This window comes from Brassica oleracea, chromosome C9, assembly GCF_000695525.1.
Source record: "Brassica oleracea var. oleracea cultivar TO1000 chromosome C9, BOL, whole genome shotgun sequence".
Taxonomy (NCBI): domain Eukaryota; kingdom Viridiplantae; phylum Streptophyta; class Magnoliopsida; order Brassicales; family Brassicaceae; genus Brassica; species Brassica oleracea.
The window spans coordinates 18,886,409-18,905,891 of NC_027756.1; the positions used below are offsets into that span (position 1 = coordinate 18,886,409).

The window sequence follows — 19,483 nt, forward strand, 5'->3', positions numbered from 1 at the left end:
AAGAGGAAGAGGGGTGCTTGTATTTATAGTTGAAATCCTGCCGACAGACCGAGAAAATTCCGATGGAATTCCGACGGAAGCGGCTAGTTCGTCGGAATTTCCTGGGAATTTTTAAAATCCCCCAACGGCTCTCTAACGTCTATAATATATCCTCGGAATTCATCGGGTTTTTTCGAGGAATACGTTTTTCCTCGGTATTCCATAAGAATATTCCAACGGATTAATATTTCCTCGGAATTCCGTCGGTATATTCCGAGGAAATTCCAAGGAAATCAAATTTTGGGTTTCTTCGGAATATCCTCAGAAATACCTCGGGAAATTTTGAGGATTTCATTTTCCGTCGGAATGTCCGTCAGAATACCGATGTTTTCTTGTAGTGTGAGTCTTGGTACAACAATCGAGTATCGCGGTGTCCTTTTCAAAATTGGAAAGGCCTCAATGATCACTACAAGAAACATGTAAATTCTTAGCACACGAAAAATGCTATAGTAGGACTTTCATAGCGTTTTCTGTTATGCTATGTCCTCGGCAGCCATCATAGATACATCTTCTTTGATAGCTTTTTTTTCTTGACGCTATGAAATGTACATATACTATAGCAATATTTAGATGATGTTATTAACGTAACTATATCTCTACTTTTTTGTTATAAATCGATTACGATTTATATTTTGTGTTATGATAGATAATCTTAGGTTTTTCTACAATAACAAATTTAAAATTTAAAAATAAATTTTATTTATTCAATAAAGTTAAATATGGTTTACAAATATGAATCGGTTTACAGTAAACCAAAGTTAAAATGCAAACCAAAAAAAAATTCTAAACCTAATGTCCCCGCCGCTAATGACCACCACTAATCTCCGTCGCTCTCCACCACGACCACCACTTCTTCTTCTCTACTATGTTTGTCATCTGCTGTACCTAGCCATGAATTTCGTCGTCTTCTTCCTCTCTAAGCCCAGCTTCCGTTACTACTCCTTCGGCTTCACCGCCTCCACCGTGGCTTCATCCTGTCTCCGCTTCCAGCCAATCTCTCATTCCTCACATCAGATCTTGAATCGATGGTGGAGAAAACTCCATCTTCTTCATGAATCTGCATCTTGACAAGAAGAAGCTTTGATAAGAGAATAGATAAAAAGTGTGGTTGAGACAGATTTCGTGGTGATGGTTGAAACAGAGTTCATTAGCGGAGATAGATAACGAGGAGGTGGAGATTAAGATGATGGTGGCAGCGGCGGAGGTTATGGTGATGGTGGCTGAGACAGATTCGTTGGCGGAGGTAGAGAACGAGGAGACAGAGATGATGGTGATGGTGGTGGTTGTGACAGATTTCGTTTATGGGGTAATTTTGTTTAAGGATGAAGAAGAAAATGAGATAAGAAAAGAGATAGAGATAAGTCTTTGTTCAAAAGAAGAAAAAAAAGAGAGAGAGAATACGAAAGGAAAGGTAGGAGATAGAGGAAGACCACATTTTTCACTTTGTTCATTCTTGGCCATTAGATTTATTTTAATCAATGGCTGTAGTTAAAAGAAAGTGAATCCTCACACTTGCACCTTAGTGGTTACTTTTTGAGAGAGGGAAAAATGAAAGTTAAGAGAGGAAAATTGATTAGTGATGGAATTTTCACAAAGTATTTCGCGGAAGATCTAATTTTAGGTTTCCGCTTACTAAAAATCTTTTATATCATTTATCTAATGCTATTATATGATACGAAAAATTTTAAATCATCGACGATAGCAGTTCAGTAAAACGTGCTATAACAATGTGCTATCAATGTAGACTTTTTTGTAGTGGATGCGATGTTGCTGCGGTATGGAAACCATGACGATCCAGAGCAAATTATATTTTATTTGGAGTTGGAAAGAAAGTGGCAGGAAACAGAGATGACGACGCCATCACCATCGTTCTTGGTAACAAAGTCGATTCCAGAAGTCGTAGCGATTGTAGCAAATACATCGACAGTGGCTGAGGTGATTGATGTACCAAGAGCGATGAAGGATGAACTGTTGCACAAGGAGTCAAGGATGACTCAAATCCAGAACATGAGGTACAAGTTTCTTACTTGGAACCAAGCCCTATGCTTCACGATTCATTCGTTGTTTTTATTGATATGTAATTTGTGAATTATATCATAGGTATAATAGACACTGTACCATTTTGACAGAACTATCTCAATTCAGATAGTTCAATTTGGATCAGCCAGCTGATTTTTAAAATTAAGCCTAAATTTTGAAAACTCATCAAGATGATCTATCTAGATGATTTGTAAAAACGAAACTTTCATCTCCATCTAGATGACTCATCTGGATGGTGAAACAAACAACCCCACAATTGCTTCTGATTCAGCGTCTTCAGTAGCAACTAATTCATTATGTGTAAGAACATCAAAATGTATAGGATTGTGGATAATATTTGGCTCATCTGATACAAGAATCACTTGAGGAGACTAATGAGCTGGAATGGAAGTCACTGAAGACAGAGTAGCTTGCTGCCAAGCTTGTAAAAGAGCTGAGGAATACTGAGGAGCCAATTGTTTGAATTTATCAGCAAAGGAAAATAGATTTTCATTAATAATAATATGTTTGCTTATATATACCCTTCCTATTGTTGGTTACAAACAACATGACCTTCGTAAGAGAAATTGTATCCAACAAAGACACATTGCATGATCTTGCTTCAAGCTTGTGACTAGAGTAAAGTTATAGATATGGATAACAAGCACTTCCAAAAACCCCGCAGAGCTGAAAATCTGGTTGTTGATTGTAAAGAACTTCCTAAGGTGCTTAATGCATATATATATACACCGCGTACAAAGAAATCATCTAAGATGTGCTGTCCACAGAAAAAAAAGAAGCAAATTTTGAATATTAGAAAATAAGTCAAGTTTCCTACTCCAATTGATTGGATTTCGACGGCCATAAAAACTATATTTCGTCAAAAGGAAAAAGTAAACCCCAAAAAAGATATTCAAATAATCAACCAGGACGAATTACACCAGCAAGAAGTCTCCTCCCTATCAATTCCTTCCTCCGACCTCCAGATTAAAAAATTCATGCTTTCGAGCAATAGGATAAATTTCCTGCAACAAACATGATAAGTCTATGTGAATATCATCAGTCCGACAAATATCCATGCCCATTGTAGCATTCTACTACTTAACTCATGGCTTAGGCCATGATCCATCGACTAAAATATGGAAATAAACTACCTATTTCAGAACATCAACAATCCCTACCTTATACGACTAGGCGGCATCCAAATAAGACTACCACGGCTATGTGCCTAAAAGGCTACATGCCACTAATGCCTTGCGCCAAAAGACAAATTTTGTTAATCACTGAATTATGAGTCTATGATCATCAATCCCATAAGATCATATGATCTCATACGGTCCCGAGCCTAACTCATCTAAAAAACAATAGGTGACCTTCGATTACTTGGGACTAGATATCTACTTCCGGGATTCATACATGGTCAAGGCCAGAACAAATTGGATAAGGCATAAAGAAACGGCGTCCTGCTCATGGTAAACTTGCTGAGAAATAATGATTCTGATCAACAAAAGTGCATAGGTTATCTCCCGACTTCACCCATGAATTAGAAAGATAAAGGAAAATTGTTGGGGATAAATAATTGAGTAAGTTACATGCTTTTGAGCAGGACGCCAATCTTCAATTCCTTCTTGAATAAATCTCAACTCCAGATTTGGATCAATTCATGCACCGTGTAAATGGAAAACTTCTAATAAAAGGAGATTCTTCCATAATTCAGGATGTAAAAGATTTTAACCTCACTTCCGACTGTGAACAACCTATAAAATGAGATCCCTAAAACAAAGGATCGACTATTCAAGACATCAACTGTAGAGTTAAGTGGATATAACTAGGGTTCCTAATCCAAACTGTGTAGTCCTAGTTCTAAAAATTAATAAAACATTACTTTTAATCATTGTTCATATGCTTGTTATTGCTTATTCCACGTTTCCGTAGTAAAATAGTCTACACAAATTTATCCTAACGTTAACACCTTGTAAGACAAAATTAGTACAAATACAGTTGAATATTAAAATATAGGTTAATATATTACTAAATATATATTCAAAAATGTTGTTAAATATTTAGGAACCCTTCCTAAAAGTAAACATTATTAGTTAAATATTTTAAGTATTTCTAAATATAAAATCCATGTAGTTAATACAGTATACATACAGTTAAAATTAACAAGTTACAATTTTAGAGCACCTCTATCAGTAACAACCGATAGAAGTTGCTAAAAGAAAATAAATATTATTATTATTATAAAATTAATCATCTTTATATATTAAGAAGGGTTTTACTTCCTCATGAGGCTATCCACGTAAGCTGCCATGTCACTAATTCATGTCTTTCCAGCTTGACACGTGGACTCTTCTAAGAGCGTGTTATTCACTTTGATTTTTCTTTTAACCTAACCAATCCTTGCCGTTCCGCATCCTCTTCCCAAACGATCCAACTGAGAAATGCCAGTCTTTATGGAATTGAAACCTGAATACCCACTACTTCATCTTCAATGCTTGGTTACTTCTTCTTCGAGTTTGCACATAGAGTATATATAGAGGATTTAAGCGTCTTCACAATCATCTATTTGATTCGCCTTCAATCGCATAACCCCAAAGCTCTCTCACCAATATCCGATAATGGGTAATCAACAGCGCCAATTCTCAGAGTTAAGATAGGCCGTTGTATAAATTGGGTTGTGACAAGGCTCCTTCGGTTTAGGGAAGCTTGCAATGTCAAGAAAAGAGATCCTTCTTGCAAATTGATGGAAAGGTACCTACTGTAAATTTTGATGTACGTTTATAGACATTAGGGTCTTATAAGAAACACAGCTCACGGGTTACTTTTTTGTTGCCTCACTTGCTGATGGTATCCTTTGTTTACGTATCTCGATCTGTGTTCTTTGAAAAAAAAAAGTTATGTGTTCTTCGTTTATCATTCTGTTTGTTTTCATGTTTTAGATTGTTTGATACCGCGTAGATATTCAGAACTTTTCTTTTTTTGGTACAATAGATATTCAGAACGTTTCTTTTTGGTACAATAGATATTCAGAACTTGACAGTTCCTTCCGTACCTTTCACTCTGGAGTAGCTTCCCGTCATGGTGAATTCTCAAACCCACTCGAGAATTGGGATGGTACGCACTGATCATGAACTAGAAGCTATCAGGCAGCGAAGAATGCAAGAGAGATGGTTCAACATAGCACTGTAACTTCTAATTTCTAATAGCGTTCATGTATGCCAGTTCTGTTTTTCTTTTTAATTGAGAAAATTGCACTTTGTGCCTCATTGCGAACCACCCTGATGTGCAGGGGAAGCATGCAATCATCAGAATCCGGATCAAGAGAGAGCACAAGAAGATGCTAAAAATTGTGTTAATTTGCTGACTATTAGCTGAAAAATAAACTCTGTGTTGAGCTAAACTACTCTCTGATTGGAACGTATGTTTAAGGAAGCTGATGAGCGTATGTTTAGGGAAGCTGATGAATGTGTTTACAGATCCAGAGACGTCGTGCGTATGCTATTTCATGTCTTCTCATTCATTTTTACTTGAACTCTTCTGTGACCTTATCATCACTGCGATAGTTATACTCTGACTTTGCATCTTCTGCAAAAATTAGAGTAGCTGAAAAAATAACAGCCGTCTCCATCAACGGCAAAGAGAGATAAAGAAAAGCAGAGGAATACATAAACCGTAGCTTATTATACTCGAGATCTTTAAGAGTGTGATCGTATCCACCATTTGGTAATAGAGGATATATTTGAGTTCTATAGATGATAAAATAACATTTCTTAGTTAAAACTATTGAATCACCTTATGTCACATGTATTCAACTTATATCATTAGACTAACTTTATAAGACAGCTTCACTATTTTCAGGGTAGTTAATTTCCTTTCGGTCAACAAACAAGAAGATAACTAATCAAAAGTGAGTTAAAAAAAAACTTATCAAAAGTAAGAAAATAAATTATCATAATTAATTAAATTTAGTTAAAATGATATATATCAAATTTTAATGGGTCAATTATTGGTGTATTGCATTTTTAGAACATTTATGCATCAAAAGAAAAATTACATGAATCAAGATAGCTAATCAAAATTTTCATAAATCAAACAATGTTTATTTTACGTATACTTTAGCTTTGAAATTGTTTTATAATTCACATCCCGTCTATAAGACGGACCGACCCTAGTATATATAATGGAAGAGTTTTTGCTCTCTCCGGAGGCTATCCACCTCAGCGTAGTGGACCCCACAAGGAAAAAAATATATTTATATAATAGAAAAAAAAGAAGAAGAATCGATCTTCTTTGCATCCTCTCTTCCACCTTATCTCCACCACGGCTGTTACTATCGTCGTCCTTGATAACGTTTAAGGAATCGTACGGTTGTGGGAGATTTCGCTAAACACTTGGATCTCGATAAAACCTTGAGTGCCTCAAAGCAGATCGAGATCTATTCAGCCTGGATAAGTGGAGAGAAAAGGAAGAAGGAGATGATGATCCTTGAGGAAGAAGAAAATGAAGAGAGGGAGACGGAGAGGAAGGATGATCGGAGATATTTACAAGAGAAGTGAGTGTCAAGGGAGTTGGAGTTAACGCTATTGTTGTTGTTGCTGGAAGGAAGCTTTGGTCATGGAGATTTGTGCGTGTGGACCACAGTGATTTGATCTTCCAGCGAAAACATCTAAGAGAGAAGAATTTAGTTACCCATAAACAATGGATTCCACTCATGCCATGATTGCCCAAGCTTGGAAAGACCAGACGCCACATGTTCGGTTAGATCGAATATTTGGTGTGACACATGTAAGTCGTGACAATTGTGGAAAGGAAAAGGCCATCGACGCATCTAGATCTATGCAAAGCATTGTAAACCATCATATTTTGTTTTCTGCTTTATTTTGTTATCCACATTCTGATTTCTAAGTTTGGACTTTGTAGTTTCGTGACTTTCGTCTGCTAATCATTTTTAGCTAGCCATGGTCTGTGTGATGGAGATTAGTCATTAGTTAGTCAAAGTTCAAGCATCTGACATTTTTTAATATAATACTACTATATATTAATCCCGTTGTACAAATTATTCTAAAATTGGTCAAACGTACTTGAACCAACCACTTATCACATCTCAGAAGAGCATAGGGTTTAGTAGTTTTTGTTGTTGTTTTTTAATAGTAAGACAAACATGTATGGTTTGAGAGTAAAGGTTTTGTAATTTTCTGTTGATTTTTATTTCTCTTTGTTCTTATGTATGTCAAAGCTCAAGCATCTGAGGTGATGCTTACCTCTCCCGCAAAATTTTAGTTTATTTTGAAATTATTATATATTATTTCCTAGGAGAATAGCTACAGAAGCCTGCAAAACAATGATGTTTTAAAGGTTCTTGGTTTAGAGAGGCAAAAACTGTCTTGAAGTCTACTGAAAAAAGTTGTGATAGTTATGGATCTTTGAATTGATTCGCAGGAAAGGAGCTTAGATGTTAACGTGGCTGTGGAGGTTCCTTTGATTCCATTGGTGAATCAGGTTGGACGGATGGTTCTCAACGACATAACACAGTTCATGCAGCAAAAAACGGGCATCAAAAATCAAACACATACTGTCAGCTGAATCATACTTCAGTCAGCCATTACAGCTGCTCCTGATGATCGGTAAGAAAGATTCTTTACTTTCGAATATGTTTGCTGCTGTTATATCCGAGAAGCTGATTCTAGGAGCAATTGATAGTCCTGTACTATCAAACCAACTTATCTTTTCTCTTCAATTTCTTTCTAACACTATGATGCACAATGACGTGATGAGGAAAATAAAATAGGAAAAGCCCAAAACAGAGAAGAGAAAGAGAGAGCCGGAAGTACTTTCGATATAGGTGGCATCAGGGCAGGCTCAAAAGAATTTAGGCCCCTCGGAAAAAAAAATTGTCTTGTGGGAAAAACTTTTTAATGAGTTAAAAATTATTTTTTAAAATATAATTATTTAATCTATTTTATTATTTAATATGAAAATTTTCTTTTAAAAAAAGAAATTCTGAAAATATATAAACCAAAATTTAGTAACAAATATATTTATATCTATTTTTAAACTAAAAATTTCAAATAAATTCTAAAACAAAAATTTTTGGACCATGGAACCTGGGACGGTCGCATTCTCCGCCCTCCTGTCTAAGCCGGCCCTGGGTGGCATAATGTCATAACAAGTCAAAGACTGTGGATAGATATGTTTCGGAGCAGCAAAATGTTTACTAAGTCTACTCATTTTCTCCACCAAAGAAAAATCATAGGATGCTTCGATATTATTTTCAAATAAGATATCTACATTCCACCAGAAAACCATTCCCATGTAGAAAGATTCCGGCGGTCCCGTCAACCGATTGGTGTAATTTATATAAGCTGGAAACCAGATCTCATGTGTTTTTCATTCTACACTAGCAGAAAACATCAACCTAATTCCTTTATTTTCCGCATTTCTGGTAGGTACTTAAAAGATTCCTATTATATTGACACTAAAATAAAATAAAATAAAATGAGACACAAGAAAAAAATGGGGAAAAAACTCAAAGAAAATTATGCGCTCAAATGAATGGCAATATAAAATGGACCGAAGTAAAAGGAAAATAAAAAGCCATTATACGAAGCCAAATAAGGTGGCACTACACATAAGTAATGATAGGAAGATGAACAATAATTTGTAGAGGACTTGAATATACAAAAATCAAAACACCTAACCTGAAAGCACAAGAAATTCAAATAACAAAAAAGATATGAATGGTAAAATGCTTAAAACAACACAAATGAACCCGCACACAAGGGTGTACTCATTTGCACACATTGAGATAGAGCAACAACTCCATCAATGATCCCACACATTGTGATAGAGCAGCAACGGTTGTGCAGGGACACTCTAGTTATTATAAAATTAAAAAAAAAAAATCTCCAAAAATAAGTACAAAGGAGGAGATATCACCAAAATAAAGTAAAAGAAAAAAAAAAGACCACCAAACCCGTGGAGTTGTTGTGTTGCCATTTCATACCTTGGTAAGAGGCGAAAGCCATAGCCAAAGCCTCTCTCAATCCTCAAACCCCCTTTTGCTTTACGTTCTTCTCTCTTCGATAATTCGATTCCTTTAGTCTCACGGGGGTTCCCTTTTGATCTTCAATCAATCTCTCTACCAAAGAGATTCTTTTTATTTTTCCGATCTGCGCGCCCATCGGGATCGACCCAGTTTCTCCAGTCATCTGGTACGTTTGATCAGGAATTCGAGAGGACAAGAACATCGAATCAGTTGATGTAAGATTTTTCGATTGGTTCTTTCTGATTAGATGAGAACACAAGGGGTTTTGTTTGGTTTTGATTCGCTTGTGTCTGATTTTGGCTTAAATAATGAGTTTTTTTTTTTTTTTAGTAAAAAGGGTTTATGTGAATTCATCTAAAGATTTCGTTTTGTTGTTTCATTTGTTGAATTTGGAAACTTGTAAATTAAAAGTTTTGGTTTTTATTTCAATGTTTATTGTTGGCATCAAGGAACTGAGATTTTACATTTTTGTTTAGTTGATTCAGGTTTGGATTTTAACTGGTTAATAAGATGGATGAAAACAATGGAGTCTCAACCTCACTTCCACCATTCCTCACCAAAACATATGAAATGGTAGATGATTCCTCCTCTGACTCGATCATATCTTGGAGCGATCACAACAAAAGCTTCATCGTCAAGAGCCCCGCCGAGTTTTCGAAAGACCTTCTTCCAAGATTCTTCAAACACAAGAACTTCTCCAGCTTCATCCGCCAGCTCAACACATATGTAAAGCTCCTGTCTTTCTATCATCTCTTTGATGATGATATCTTTGCTTGTCCTAACCCTTTTGTGTGTTTATAGGGTTTCAGAAAAGTCGATCCGGAGAAATGGGAGTTCGCAAACGAAGATTTCGTTAGAGGCCAGCCTTACCTAATGAAGAACATCCACAGGCGAAAACCGGTTCACAGCCACTCGTTACAGAACCTACAAGCGCAGAGTCCTTTGTCTGAATCAGAAAGACAGAGCATGAAGGATCAGATCGAGAGGCTGAAGAGGGACAAAGAAGTCCTTCTCACGGATTTACAGAACCAAGAGCTTGAGCGTAAAGGGTTTGAGCTGCAAGTAACCGCGTTGAAAGACCGGTTACAGCACATGGAGCAGCGTCAGAGATCGATAGTGACATTCGTTTCACAGGTTTTGGAAAAGCCAGGGTTTTCTCTAAACCTAGAAACCCACGAGACAAGGAAAAGAAAGCTGCAAGAGACAGAGACTTCTCTTCCTCCGGGCCGGTCACACGCAGATCAGGTGGAGAAGTTGGAGTCTTCTTTAACGTTCTTGGAGAATCTTGTCACGGAATCTTGCGACAAGGGTATGGATATTGATGTGAACGAGTCAACTAGCTGCGCGGAGAGTCTAAGCAATGGAGATAACCGAGCCAAGTCAACAAAGATTGATATGAACGCAGAGCCTGTTACCGTTGCTGTTGCTGCTCCAAAGACAGGGGTTAACGATGTGTTCTGGGAGCAGTGTTTGACAGAGAATCCGGGATCGATTGAACAGCAGGAAGTTCAGTCAGAGAGAAGAGATGTTGATGCAAATAAGATTGGAGATGGAAGGACGTTTTGGTGGAAAGCTAAGAATGTAAATGATATTGCAGAGAGAGCTTGATATTTAAGCTCTTTTGTAAAATAGATTTTTTTATTTATTACTACTTCTGAGATCACTGTCTTGTGGTTCATTGTTTATTCTGTTTCTGTACGCTATTGTTTTGGGGGAAGAGTAATATAGATGCATATTGGCTCTGGATTTATTTTACCTTCACAACCTTTTCTATAAAGCTGCGACTTGTTTTAGTATAAAGACCAAAGAGTCAAATAGGGGTAGAGAGAGAGAGGACAAAAAAAAAATTAAATAAAAAGGCTCCGTTTCCGGAAATTGAACCCGGGTCTCCTGGGTGAAAGCTATTGTGGACGCATTTACTGGTTGCCTACGAAGTTCAATGAATCAATTTGGATATCTTACTCGATTGGACAGTTAAAGAAGCTCTTAAATCTAAAAGCGGTTGATGTAAAGAAAAAATTAAGTGGTAAATTAAGGAACTTGCTTAAATATAGAAAAGATTATAATGTTAATTAAATAAATGTAATTTTCTAATTTGTTATTTGCAAATGACAAAAGACGACAAAAGTTTGTGGTTAAAATTTTAGGGCATTGTTATTCCTGATTTCCTTTTTTCTTTTTTTCGTCGTCTACCCATCTAAGCCAGATCAAGTGGAGAACAGACGAGCTAATCCTCCGAGTAGCATTTCCATCTGTCCGGGTCTGATCTATATGGGAGAAAATATAATCTCTGGTCCTTGCATCTTTTGCTAATCCGTCTGCCCGGTCATTCCGACTTCGAGGAATATGAGACAGTCGCACATCCTCGAAGTCTTCCTGTAACCTCTGGAACACCTCGATCTCTGTCGCAAAAACTGGCCAGTCCATCGGGTTTGTAGTCATATCCACTAAGTCCGAGCAGTCCATCTCAAACCATACCGAAATGATCCTTTTGTCTCTCATACATGAGGCTGCCTAAAGTAACCCTTCCATCTCAGCATGCAAAGCTGAGAGGCTTCTGTTACACGCCCGTAATCCGAAGTATTCTAAGCCCATTTGATCCTTAAGACTCCACCCTAAGCCACTGACACTGCCATTATTGATACATGATGCATCAATTTGACAAGTAGAGATTCGATGTATCCAAGGGGGCATTGTTTCAATCTCTGTAGTAGGGGGATCGTCATGATCCTCCTTTACTTCCTCCTTTTCGTTAGCCTTCCTCCAACATTCCGCCTCAAGAGACGCATGTTGGAGGGTGTCAATGGGGGATACGTCTTTCCCATTGAAGAGTTTGTCGTTCCTCGCCTTCCAAATGTACCAACAGATCCATGGGAAGGTATCAAATTGTGGTCTCAGAGGAGCCACCTCTTTTCTCTTCCAAAAAAGGAAGTTCATGTTTTGATATATGGATGTACTCGGGAAGTAACCCGGAGTGGACGGATAGTCTGATAAAGCCCAAACCAGAAGAGCTGGTGGGCATTCAAAAAGAAGATGATTAATCGACTCCACTGGGCCAGCACATTTAGGACAACTCCTATCGGTTCCCAGGTTTCTATACATGAGCCTCTCTGCCGTCGCCACGCAGTCCGAGATAGCCTGCCACAAGAAATGTTTCATCTTGCTCGGGGCCTTTAGCTTCCACACATGGCTCTGAAGTCTCGTGATACTCGGTTCTGTAACGCCTTCTTGTGTGAGACTCAGCTTGGTTGATCGGAGTAGGTCGTAACCGGTTTTAACTGAATACACTCCTGATTTGGTGTGATTCCAAACATATCCATCCGGGGCAAGAGAGAGAGATGGTTTTAGCCCAAGTATCAAAGGAATATCATATGGGTGAAAGAATTCTCGTAAAAGCTGGATATCCCACTCCTTGGTAGCATTCCTAATAAAGGACTGAACAAGAAGTTGGGGTAGTCTGTAAACAATGTGGTTAGCAGGTCTAGGTGGTCGAGCCACTGAGTCTGGAACCCATGCCTCACTCCAAACCCTCATATCTCGACCCGTTCCAATCGTTTTCCGTAAACCCGAAATGAGTAGAGGTCTTGCTGCAATGATACTGCGTCATCCATATGATGGTGAGTATGTTCGTCGATCTTCCAAAGGAGAGGTATGATTGTAGTACCTTCCTTTCAAAACACGTGCCAATAAAGAGTTCGGGTAATCAATTAATCTTCACAATTGTTTTGCAAGAAGCGCTATATTGAAGTCATGGAGATCTCGAAAACCTAGTCCCCCTGAATCCTTGGAGGTACAGATCTCGTCCCATGCTATCCAATGCAAACCTCTGCTGTTTTGTTTTGAGCTCCACCAAAAGTTTGAAGTTGTGCTCCTTAGTTTGTCGGTAATGCCTTGTGGAAGCAAGTAACACGACATCACAAATGTCGGAACTGCTTGAGCCACAGATTTGACTTGGACTTTTTTTCCTCCTTTAGAAAGGAGTCTCGATGACCAAGTGTTGACTCTCCCATTGAAACGATCTTGTACAAAGGAGAACACTTTCATCTTTGACCCACCGATTTGTTCCGGTAATCCAAGGTACATTCTCATGCCACCTTCTGAAGAAAAACCTAAGACATGGAGTATATATGGATATAACAAATTTTACTATACATGGAGTATTACAAAAAAAAATGAGAAGGTTCCGATACATGGATATAACAAATTTTAGCAAGTTAAAAACTTAAAACCAAAACTTAGAATGCTTATTTTGACAAAAACGAAAGTTGTTAAATTTGGATATCCGTATACAAAGTTCACAAATCATACGACCATGTAAAACTAAATAATTCATTTTCTTTATCATTTTTACTATCATCATTTCTTTTCTATTGCCACTTAATTATACCCGAAAACAGTAAATTTAACTCGGATCTGATTTAATTTGAGAAATTCCCTTAGATAATCATTTTTAGTTTATTTTCACAAAAATAGATCTCAAAGAAGAAAATGACCAAAATATGTTTTATTAAAGGGTAAATATGCATTTATACCCAAGAGTTAACTAATCTAGATTTAGGGTTTAGAGTTAAAGGGTGGGATTTTGGGATATGGTTTCAAACTTTTAAAAATTAAAATTAAAATTTTCAAAACAAAAAATGCTATTTTGGTCATTTTATTTTTTTAATGTTATTTTTGTGACAAAAAATTAAAAGGAGCTATTTGAGAGAATTGTCCATCTAATTTTTGAGAAAAATATATAAAATGCTACAAATAATACTTTTAAAAAATCTGCAAATATTAAAAAGAAGAGAGAGAAAACAAAAAACGAACTATTTTCTCAATACTTTTAGTAACTGAAAACAGCCTATCTATAATATAGAAGATCTCAATGGTAAGCATTTCCCACTCGAGACAAGCTTCCACAACGAATGCAAACGCACCCTTCTGGTTCTCATCTTCAATCGCCATAGCTACATTTCAAATGTTTCAATTAAAAATTAACCAACAAAGATCTAATCTTTCTTTTCCTAAAGCTGAAACTTTCGTGTTGAAACCGAACGTTTTGTTTACCTTGCGACGTACGCTTCCCAATGCTTTCCAACATATCAAGATTCTTGACCTAGATTCAAGCCTCCTGTAAAAAAAATAAAGCACATTATCCACACAAAGAAACGTTACAAAACCAACAAGGAGCAAGTTTTGGTTTATGTTCTTACAGGTTCTCATGTTCAAGCTTCTCTGCAATCAACAGAGCTTTGCGTTTCGACCAACTGCTTCCTTCACCTTGCTTAATCACTTGAGCCAACGAGACTTTTCCTCTCACTATGCTCTGGTTCTTGTTTTTGTTCGCCTCCCGAGTCACTGCAGATTCAGATTCATCCTCAAGTTCGATGATTTCACTTCTTCCACCCAAGTTTTTCTGGTCTTTCTTTGACTCGATTCTGATCTCTAACGTGACCGGAGCTCCAAGAACCGCCTCAAAGGCTCCCAAAATATGATCTCTAAAATTCTCAGCCGTTATTCTCGTTACTGGCGAATTGAACATTAACTGCACCGTAGGAGCTGCAACACACTACAAAGTTAGTATATATAGAATCATAAATTCCTTTTTCAATTTGAAAATGCTCTTAGTCTTACCTGAACCGATACTAATAGAAAAGATCTTCCCTTCTCTGTAGAGAAACTCTCTTAAACCGTTAACTCGAACATTCTCTACAACCGCCAACCAAATATCTTCAACCGAAGGTCGGTTTACACTACTGAAACCTTCTCCACTACGACCTCTAACTTCCCCCGCAGCGTCCTTACAAGGACTAGGACTAGGGTTAAAGCTAGCATTAGCAGAAGAGCCAGGAGGAAGCAAGTATCGTTGATCAGGAGCTAGCTGAAGCAACGCAGCAGTGAGCCAAGTTATTTTATCGTTTGATACTCTCAACTGTTTCTCTGATTCAGACAGCGTTTTCAAAGCTTGTCTCAGCTTCTCCATATCTTCTTTGCACACTACAACAATAACCACCACAAAAGTTAGTTATTACTGTTACAACTGACAACCGGCCCTGATTACAAATAATTATTTCTCAATTAGTATGGCAAAATGTTTGAAACTCACATGGGTGTCGCCGGAAAAACTTTCTTTTATGTTGATCTTTAGCAAAGTCATAGCTTCCGGCGAGGATATCGGTTATGACGGTTGCGAGCTGCGACATTAAAGCTAACGGTTCTACACCAGTTTCCATTATCATTCTCAGATTCTTCACGGTGTTCACAGTATCCGCGGATAAAGCTAGATCAAGAAGATCAACTAACTTCTCATCAGAGATTAACCCAACCTGAAAGAAAACAAAAAACAAAACAAATAAATAAAAAATTCAATGAAAACTATCGAAAAATGTGTTTGATTTTTGGTAAAAATATTTAGAGATTACCAGTTCTTGAACTAAAGGAACAGAGATTCTTGTTCCGAGCAAACTCAGCTGTTCTAGTGTCATCTCAGCGTCTCTCAAGGAACCATCTGATCTCGAAGCAACAAGCTTCAACGCGTCTTTATCGATATCAATCTCTTCCTTTGATGCAATCCGTTGCAAAGAACCGATGATATCCGCGTCTTTGAGCTTAGGGAAGAAGAATCTCTGGCATCTCGAAACAACAATGTGAGGCAAGGCATCAAGACTCGAGCAGACAAGAATGAAAACAACACGACTAGGTGCTCGGTCCACGACTTTCGAAAGCGCATTCCAACAAGCTGTTGACATAGCATCGCAATCTTCAAATATGAACACTTTGTGATGATGCCTCCTGTCCTTCTGAGAGATCAGATTCTCGAAGTCGAAGCTTCTTACAGGACCCATCTCTCGAATGTTCTTGTTCTTACCATTATCATAAGAAACACATGAGCTGCAAACACCGCAAGGCTTTGAATGTTCTGGAGAATGACAGTTCAAAGCTCTAGCAAAAACGCGAGCACACGAAGTTTTCCCGCTTCCATTCGAACCGTGGAAGACATAAAGAAGACCCACTCTTCGTTTAGCAACCGCGTTGGACAGAGCCTGAACAACCAGGCTCTGTCCCACGACATCTTGGAACGTTCTTGGAGCGTACTTCTGCGTAAAGCTTTGATGATGCCGCCGAGGATTTCTACTGCTGCTTTTCTCACCATTCTTGAGCAAATCGTCAGCGAAAACACCCAACTCGCCGGAGTAATCATGCTGCCAGCCTTCATTGTCTCCGCTGTCGACTAAAAGAGGTAACGCCTTGCGGTCAGGTTTGGTGAAAGAGGAGCTTGAAGCAGACGAGATTGAAATATCGGTTAACCCTTTTCTTCCTTTGGAATCAGACATACCACAAGATAAACTCCGACCAGCTATATCGAGGAAGGTTCTGCCTCTATGATGGATTCTTGACCAGTTAAACGGAAGTCCACAACCGTTTCTTGGAACAGCTCTAGTCATGTCCTGTTCTCTCTGTGTTCCTTCTTCTTCCTCATACTTCTCAGCAAGAGACATCTCACTCTTGATACCAACAACATTGTCTCTAACAGTAACGGCCCTTCCCGCTCTCCTCGCTCCTCTAAACTTCCGTCTTCTAGGCCCGTTACCTCGCGCTGGAACGTTACTAGGAACCACATCATCACTATCATCACCTAAAACCTCGTTTAACTGATCAGACAGAGTCTTGATATTATTAGCCCTATCTTTCGATTTAACCGAAGCAACACTATAAACCTCATTCCCAAAACTATTCTCACTCAACCCATCGCACCTTTCATCAGAAGGGGTCACTTTAGATGTACCAAAATTCAGAACTGGAGACGAACTAGACAACCTAAGACCAGATTTCTTAACCACGTTGTGATCAACAGATCTTCTTCTTCTTCTTCTTCTTGTTCCCTCCTTATGAACCACACCGTTGGAAGAAGGAGAGTTCCGGTTCGCTGATGGGTCTCTGAGAGATCTTGATCTCTGAAGAAGGACGAGATCTCTCATAAGAAGAGACCGGTCTGTTGAAACCGGACCATGTTTGTTGTGCATATGGTTCTTCAAGTGGATAGAGTTGGTTAAGTGGATATGGTTACGAAGATGCTCACCGATGTCTCCATTTGAATCTTTCTGAACCCGGGAAGAAGCCACCCTAGTAGTAGTCATTGATCAGAAGAAGAAATGCTCTGTTTTCTTCAAGAGAAGAAGCTTGTATAAGTAGTAGCTGTACAAGAACCAAATCGAGCTGTATCTCATTTTCTTGTGTGAAATTCTTTCAACTTTCCAAATTTGAATAACCAACTTTGGTAATAATATCCCCAAGATTGACTGAACTTACCAAAACAAACAAGTGAAGAGTAAATCGCAAAGATGTAAAATTTTCGGTTTGTTTGGTACTAAAACATTCAAACTTTTCTATTGAGACGAAAGACAAAAACATGAACAAAAGAGTGAAGATAGAGATAGATGGCAAGTGGGAATCCACCACAAGAGTATTAAACACCGAAAAGGGAGGATACAGGAACGAAGCCGTTTTGAAAAGAAGGCACAGATGTCTCTCTTCTTTTAACCAAACTTTCACATGAAGAACCTGAGAGCTTTTGATGGGTTTTTGTTGTGTGTTTTTGAAAGTTTTAGAGGGAGAAAGAGTGGGAATCTTGAGAGAGAAAAGTAGATGGGGGTTTTGAGATCTGTTTACAGACACGAACACAGAGGCAGTTTTGAAAGGAAACAGAGCACATTGACAATAAAGCGGTTTGTCCGTTTGCGGGAAGAGAACAATAAAATACTACTATAGATAGAGAAACACTAAAGAATGGCACTATTCGTTTAAAAACGGAGACCAAAGAGGTCGGACCTTTGAACATTGGTAACCTTTTTTGTGTGTTTTCTTCGGAATCTGAAGTTAGAAAAGCAAGTCGATTCTTTTGTGCAAAAGTTTGAAGTGAGAAAATGATACTAGTAACTTTTATGTTAATAGCCTTTTTGACTAAACACTATAAGAAGGCTATCCCCTCAGTTTTATGGAATCTCTTTCCATTTCTGCTTAATTAACCAATGCTCTAAACACACAGTTTAGTGACCGGATAGTCCCCACTGCAGAGCTACTGTCATTTTTGTGTGAGTTCTTTTTTGTTTTGTTTTTTAAAAAAAAAGTCAAATGGTAGATACAAAGTTAGGTTTAAATGTTAAGAAAAAAAGTCAAAAAACAGCAAGAATATATTAACAGAGTGAATATGATGTTCTCAAAATGTTTGAATCACAGCCGAGTACTAGTTTTGTTCATTAATTAATAGATGAATGGCTTAAAGCTAATAACAGTAAAAGTAATTCTCAAAATTATGGAAAACAAGAATTTTCTAAGAGAAGAGATAAGAAACTGGACTAGAACAAGAAAGTAACAAAATGTAAATATAAAACTCTGGACGATAATAATTATGGTACGATGGTCAATGACTCAATGTCACGTGAGCACATTTAGTGATGATTATGTTGTTAAAGTTGGGATTTGTTTATCCAAAGATGCATTATGCATACAGCATACATAAGTAATTTCAATAAACCTAAAACCATTAAAAGTGATTACTAGACTGATTGCAATCCAATCATGTCATTCAAACAAACAAAGGCTAGGATCAATCTGTCCTTTGACACTGGCAAATAATAGGAGATTGATCCCCTATATATTAATTGACGATCGTTTAAAAAGTTGTAACCTTAAGTTTGTATTAATTAAAAAGAGAACTTGCTTAGGTGTCACTTAATTAGAATGTCAATTGACAGCTTAAGAATCAATTGAAAACAATGTTGGTCCAAATCTAATTATTAGAGAACATTATATTAACTCAAAATATAAGACATATATTTTTTCCTTAAATAAAAGCTACGGAATTACCTAATATGATTAAAATATATATATATATCAATTAATGACTATGAATAATAAAGATTTGATAACAATTTTTGCATCATTCTTCATTTTTTTGTTTAATTTTATTATTAAAAAAAATTAAACAATCACATTACCATATAATAAAAAAATTAGATTTTTTCTTATATGTTATATTTTGATTTTTTTTAAATGACTTTAAATTACAAAAATGAGGAAATATTATATGTTATATTTTAAAGTTTTTGAAACGACTTTAAATTACAAAAATGAGGAAGCTTTATATGTTATATTTTTCTTATATGTTATATTTTTTTTTTATATGTTATATTTTGAATTTTTTAAAACGATTTTAAATTACAAAAATATAAGTTTTCCTTAAGCATACGACTAAAATTATTAAAATTACATGTATCAATTGATCTGAAACTTTTCAAAACCATATGGAAGATAAATGTCAAAATAATTCAACTGTGAAAACAATATTGTTCATTTTTTCAAGAATGTGTTCGGTGGAAAAAAATAAGGTTT

General features: G+C 37.1%; 2 protein-coding genes across 4 annotated transcripts; one reads left to right on the top strand and one right to left on the bottom strand.

Annotated features, from left to right (window-relative positions):
- Positions 1–8,998: 8,998 nt before the first annotated feature.
- On the top strand, positions 8,999–10,856 carry LOC106313274 (heat stress transcription factor A-4c). 3 transcript variants are annotated; one of them, XM_013751042.1, is made up of 3 exons: positions 8,999–9,321; positions 9,592–9,832; positions 9,908–10,856. In XM_013751042.1, exons 2-3 carry the CDS (start codon positions 9,617–9,619, stop codon positions 10,712–10,714), a joined length of 1,023 nt encoding a protein of 340 aa, XP_013606496.1. In that variant the 5' UTR covers positions 8,999–9,321; positions 9,592–9,616; the 3' UTR covers positions 10,715–10,856. The 3 variants fall into 3 exon arrangements, with proteins under 3 accessions (XP_013606496.1, XP_013606497.1, XP_013606495.1); XM_013751043.1 differs by having other exon boundaries at positions 8,999–9,272; positions 9,583–9,832; XM_013751041.1 differs by having other exon boundaries at positions 9,000–9,321; positions 9,583–9,832.
- A 2,961-nt stretch (positions 10,857–13,817) lies between these two features.
- LOC106312882 (protein STICHEL-like 4) lies at positions 13,818–17,813 on the bottom strand. Its single transcript, XM_013750564.1, has 6 exons — positions 15,514–17,813; positions 15,198–15,417; positions 14,726–15,088; positions 14,305–14,650; positions 14,159–14,222; positions 13,818–14,058 (listed from the first exon to the last, which is right to left on the bottom strand). The coding sequence occupies exons 1-6, from the start codon at positions 17,227–17,229 to the stop codon at positions 13,957–13,959; spliced, it is 2,811 nt and encodes a 936-aa protein (XP_013606018.1). The 5' UTR covers positions 17,230–17,813; the 3' UTR covers positions 13,818–13,956.
- Positions 17,814–19,483: the final 1,670 nt, after the last annotated feature.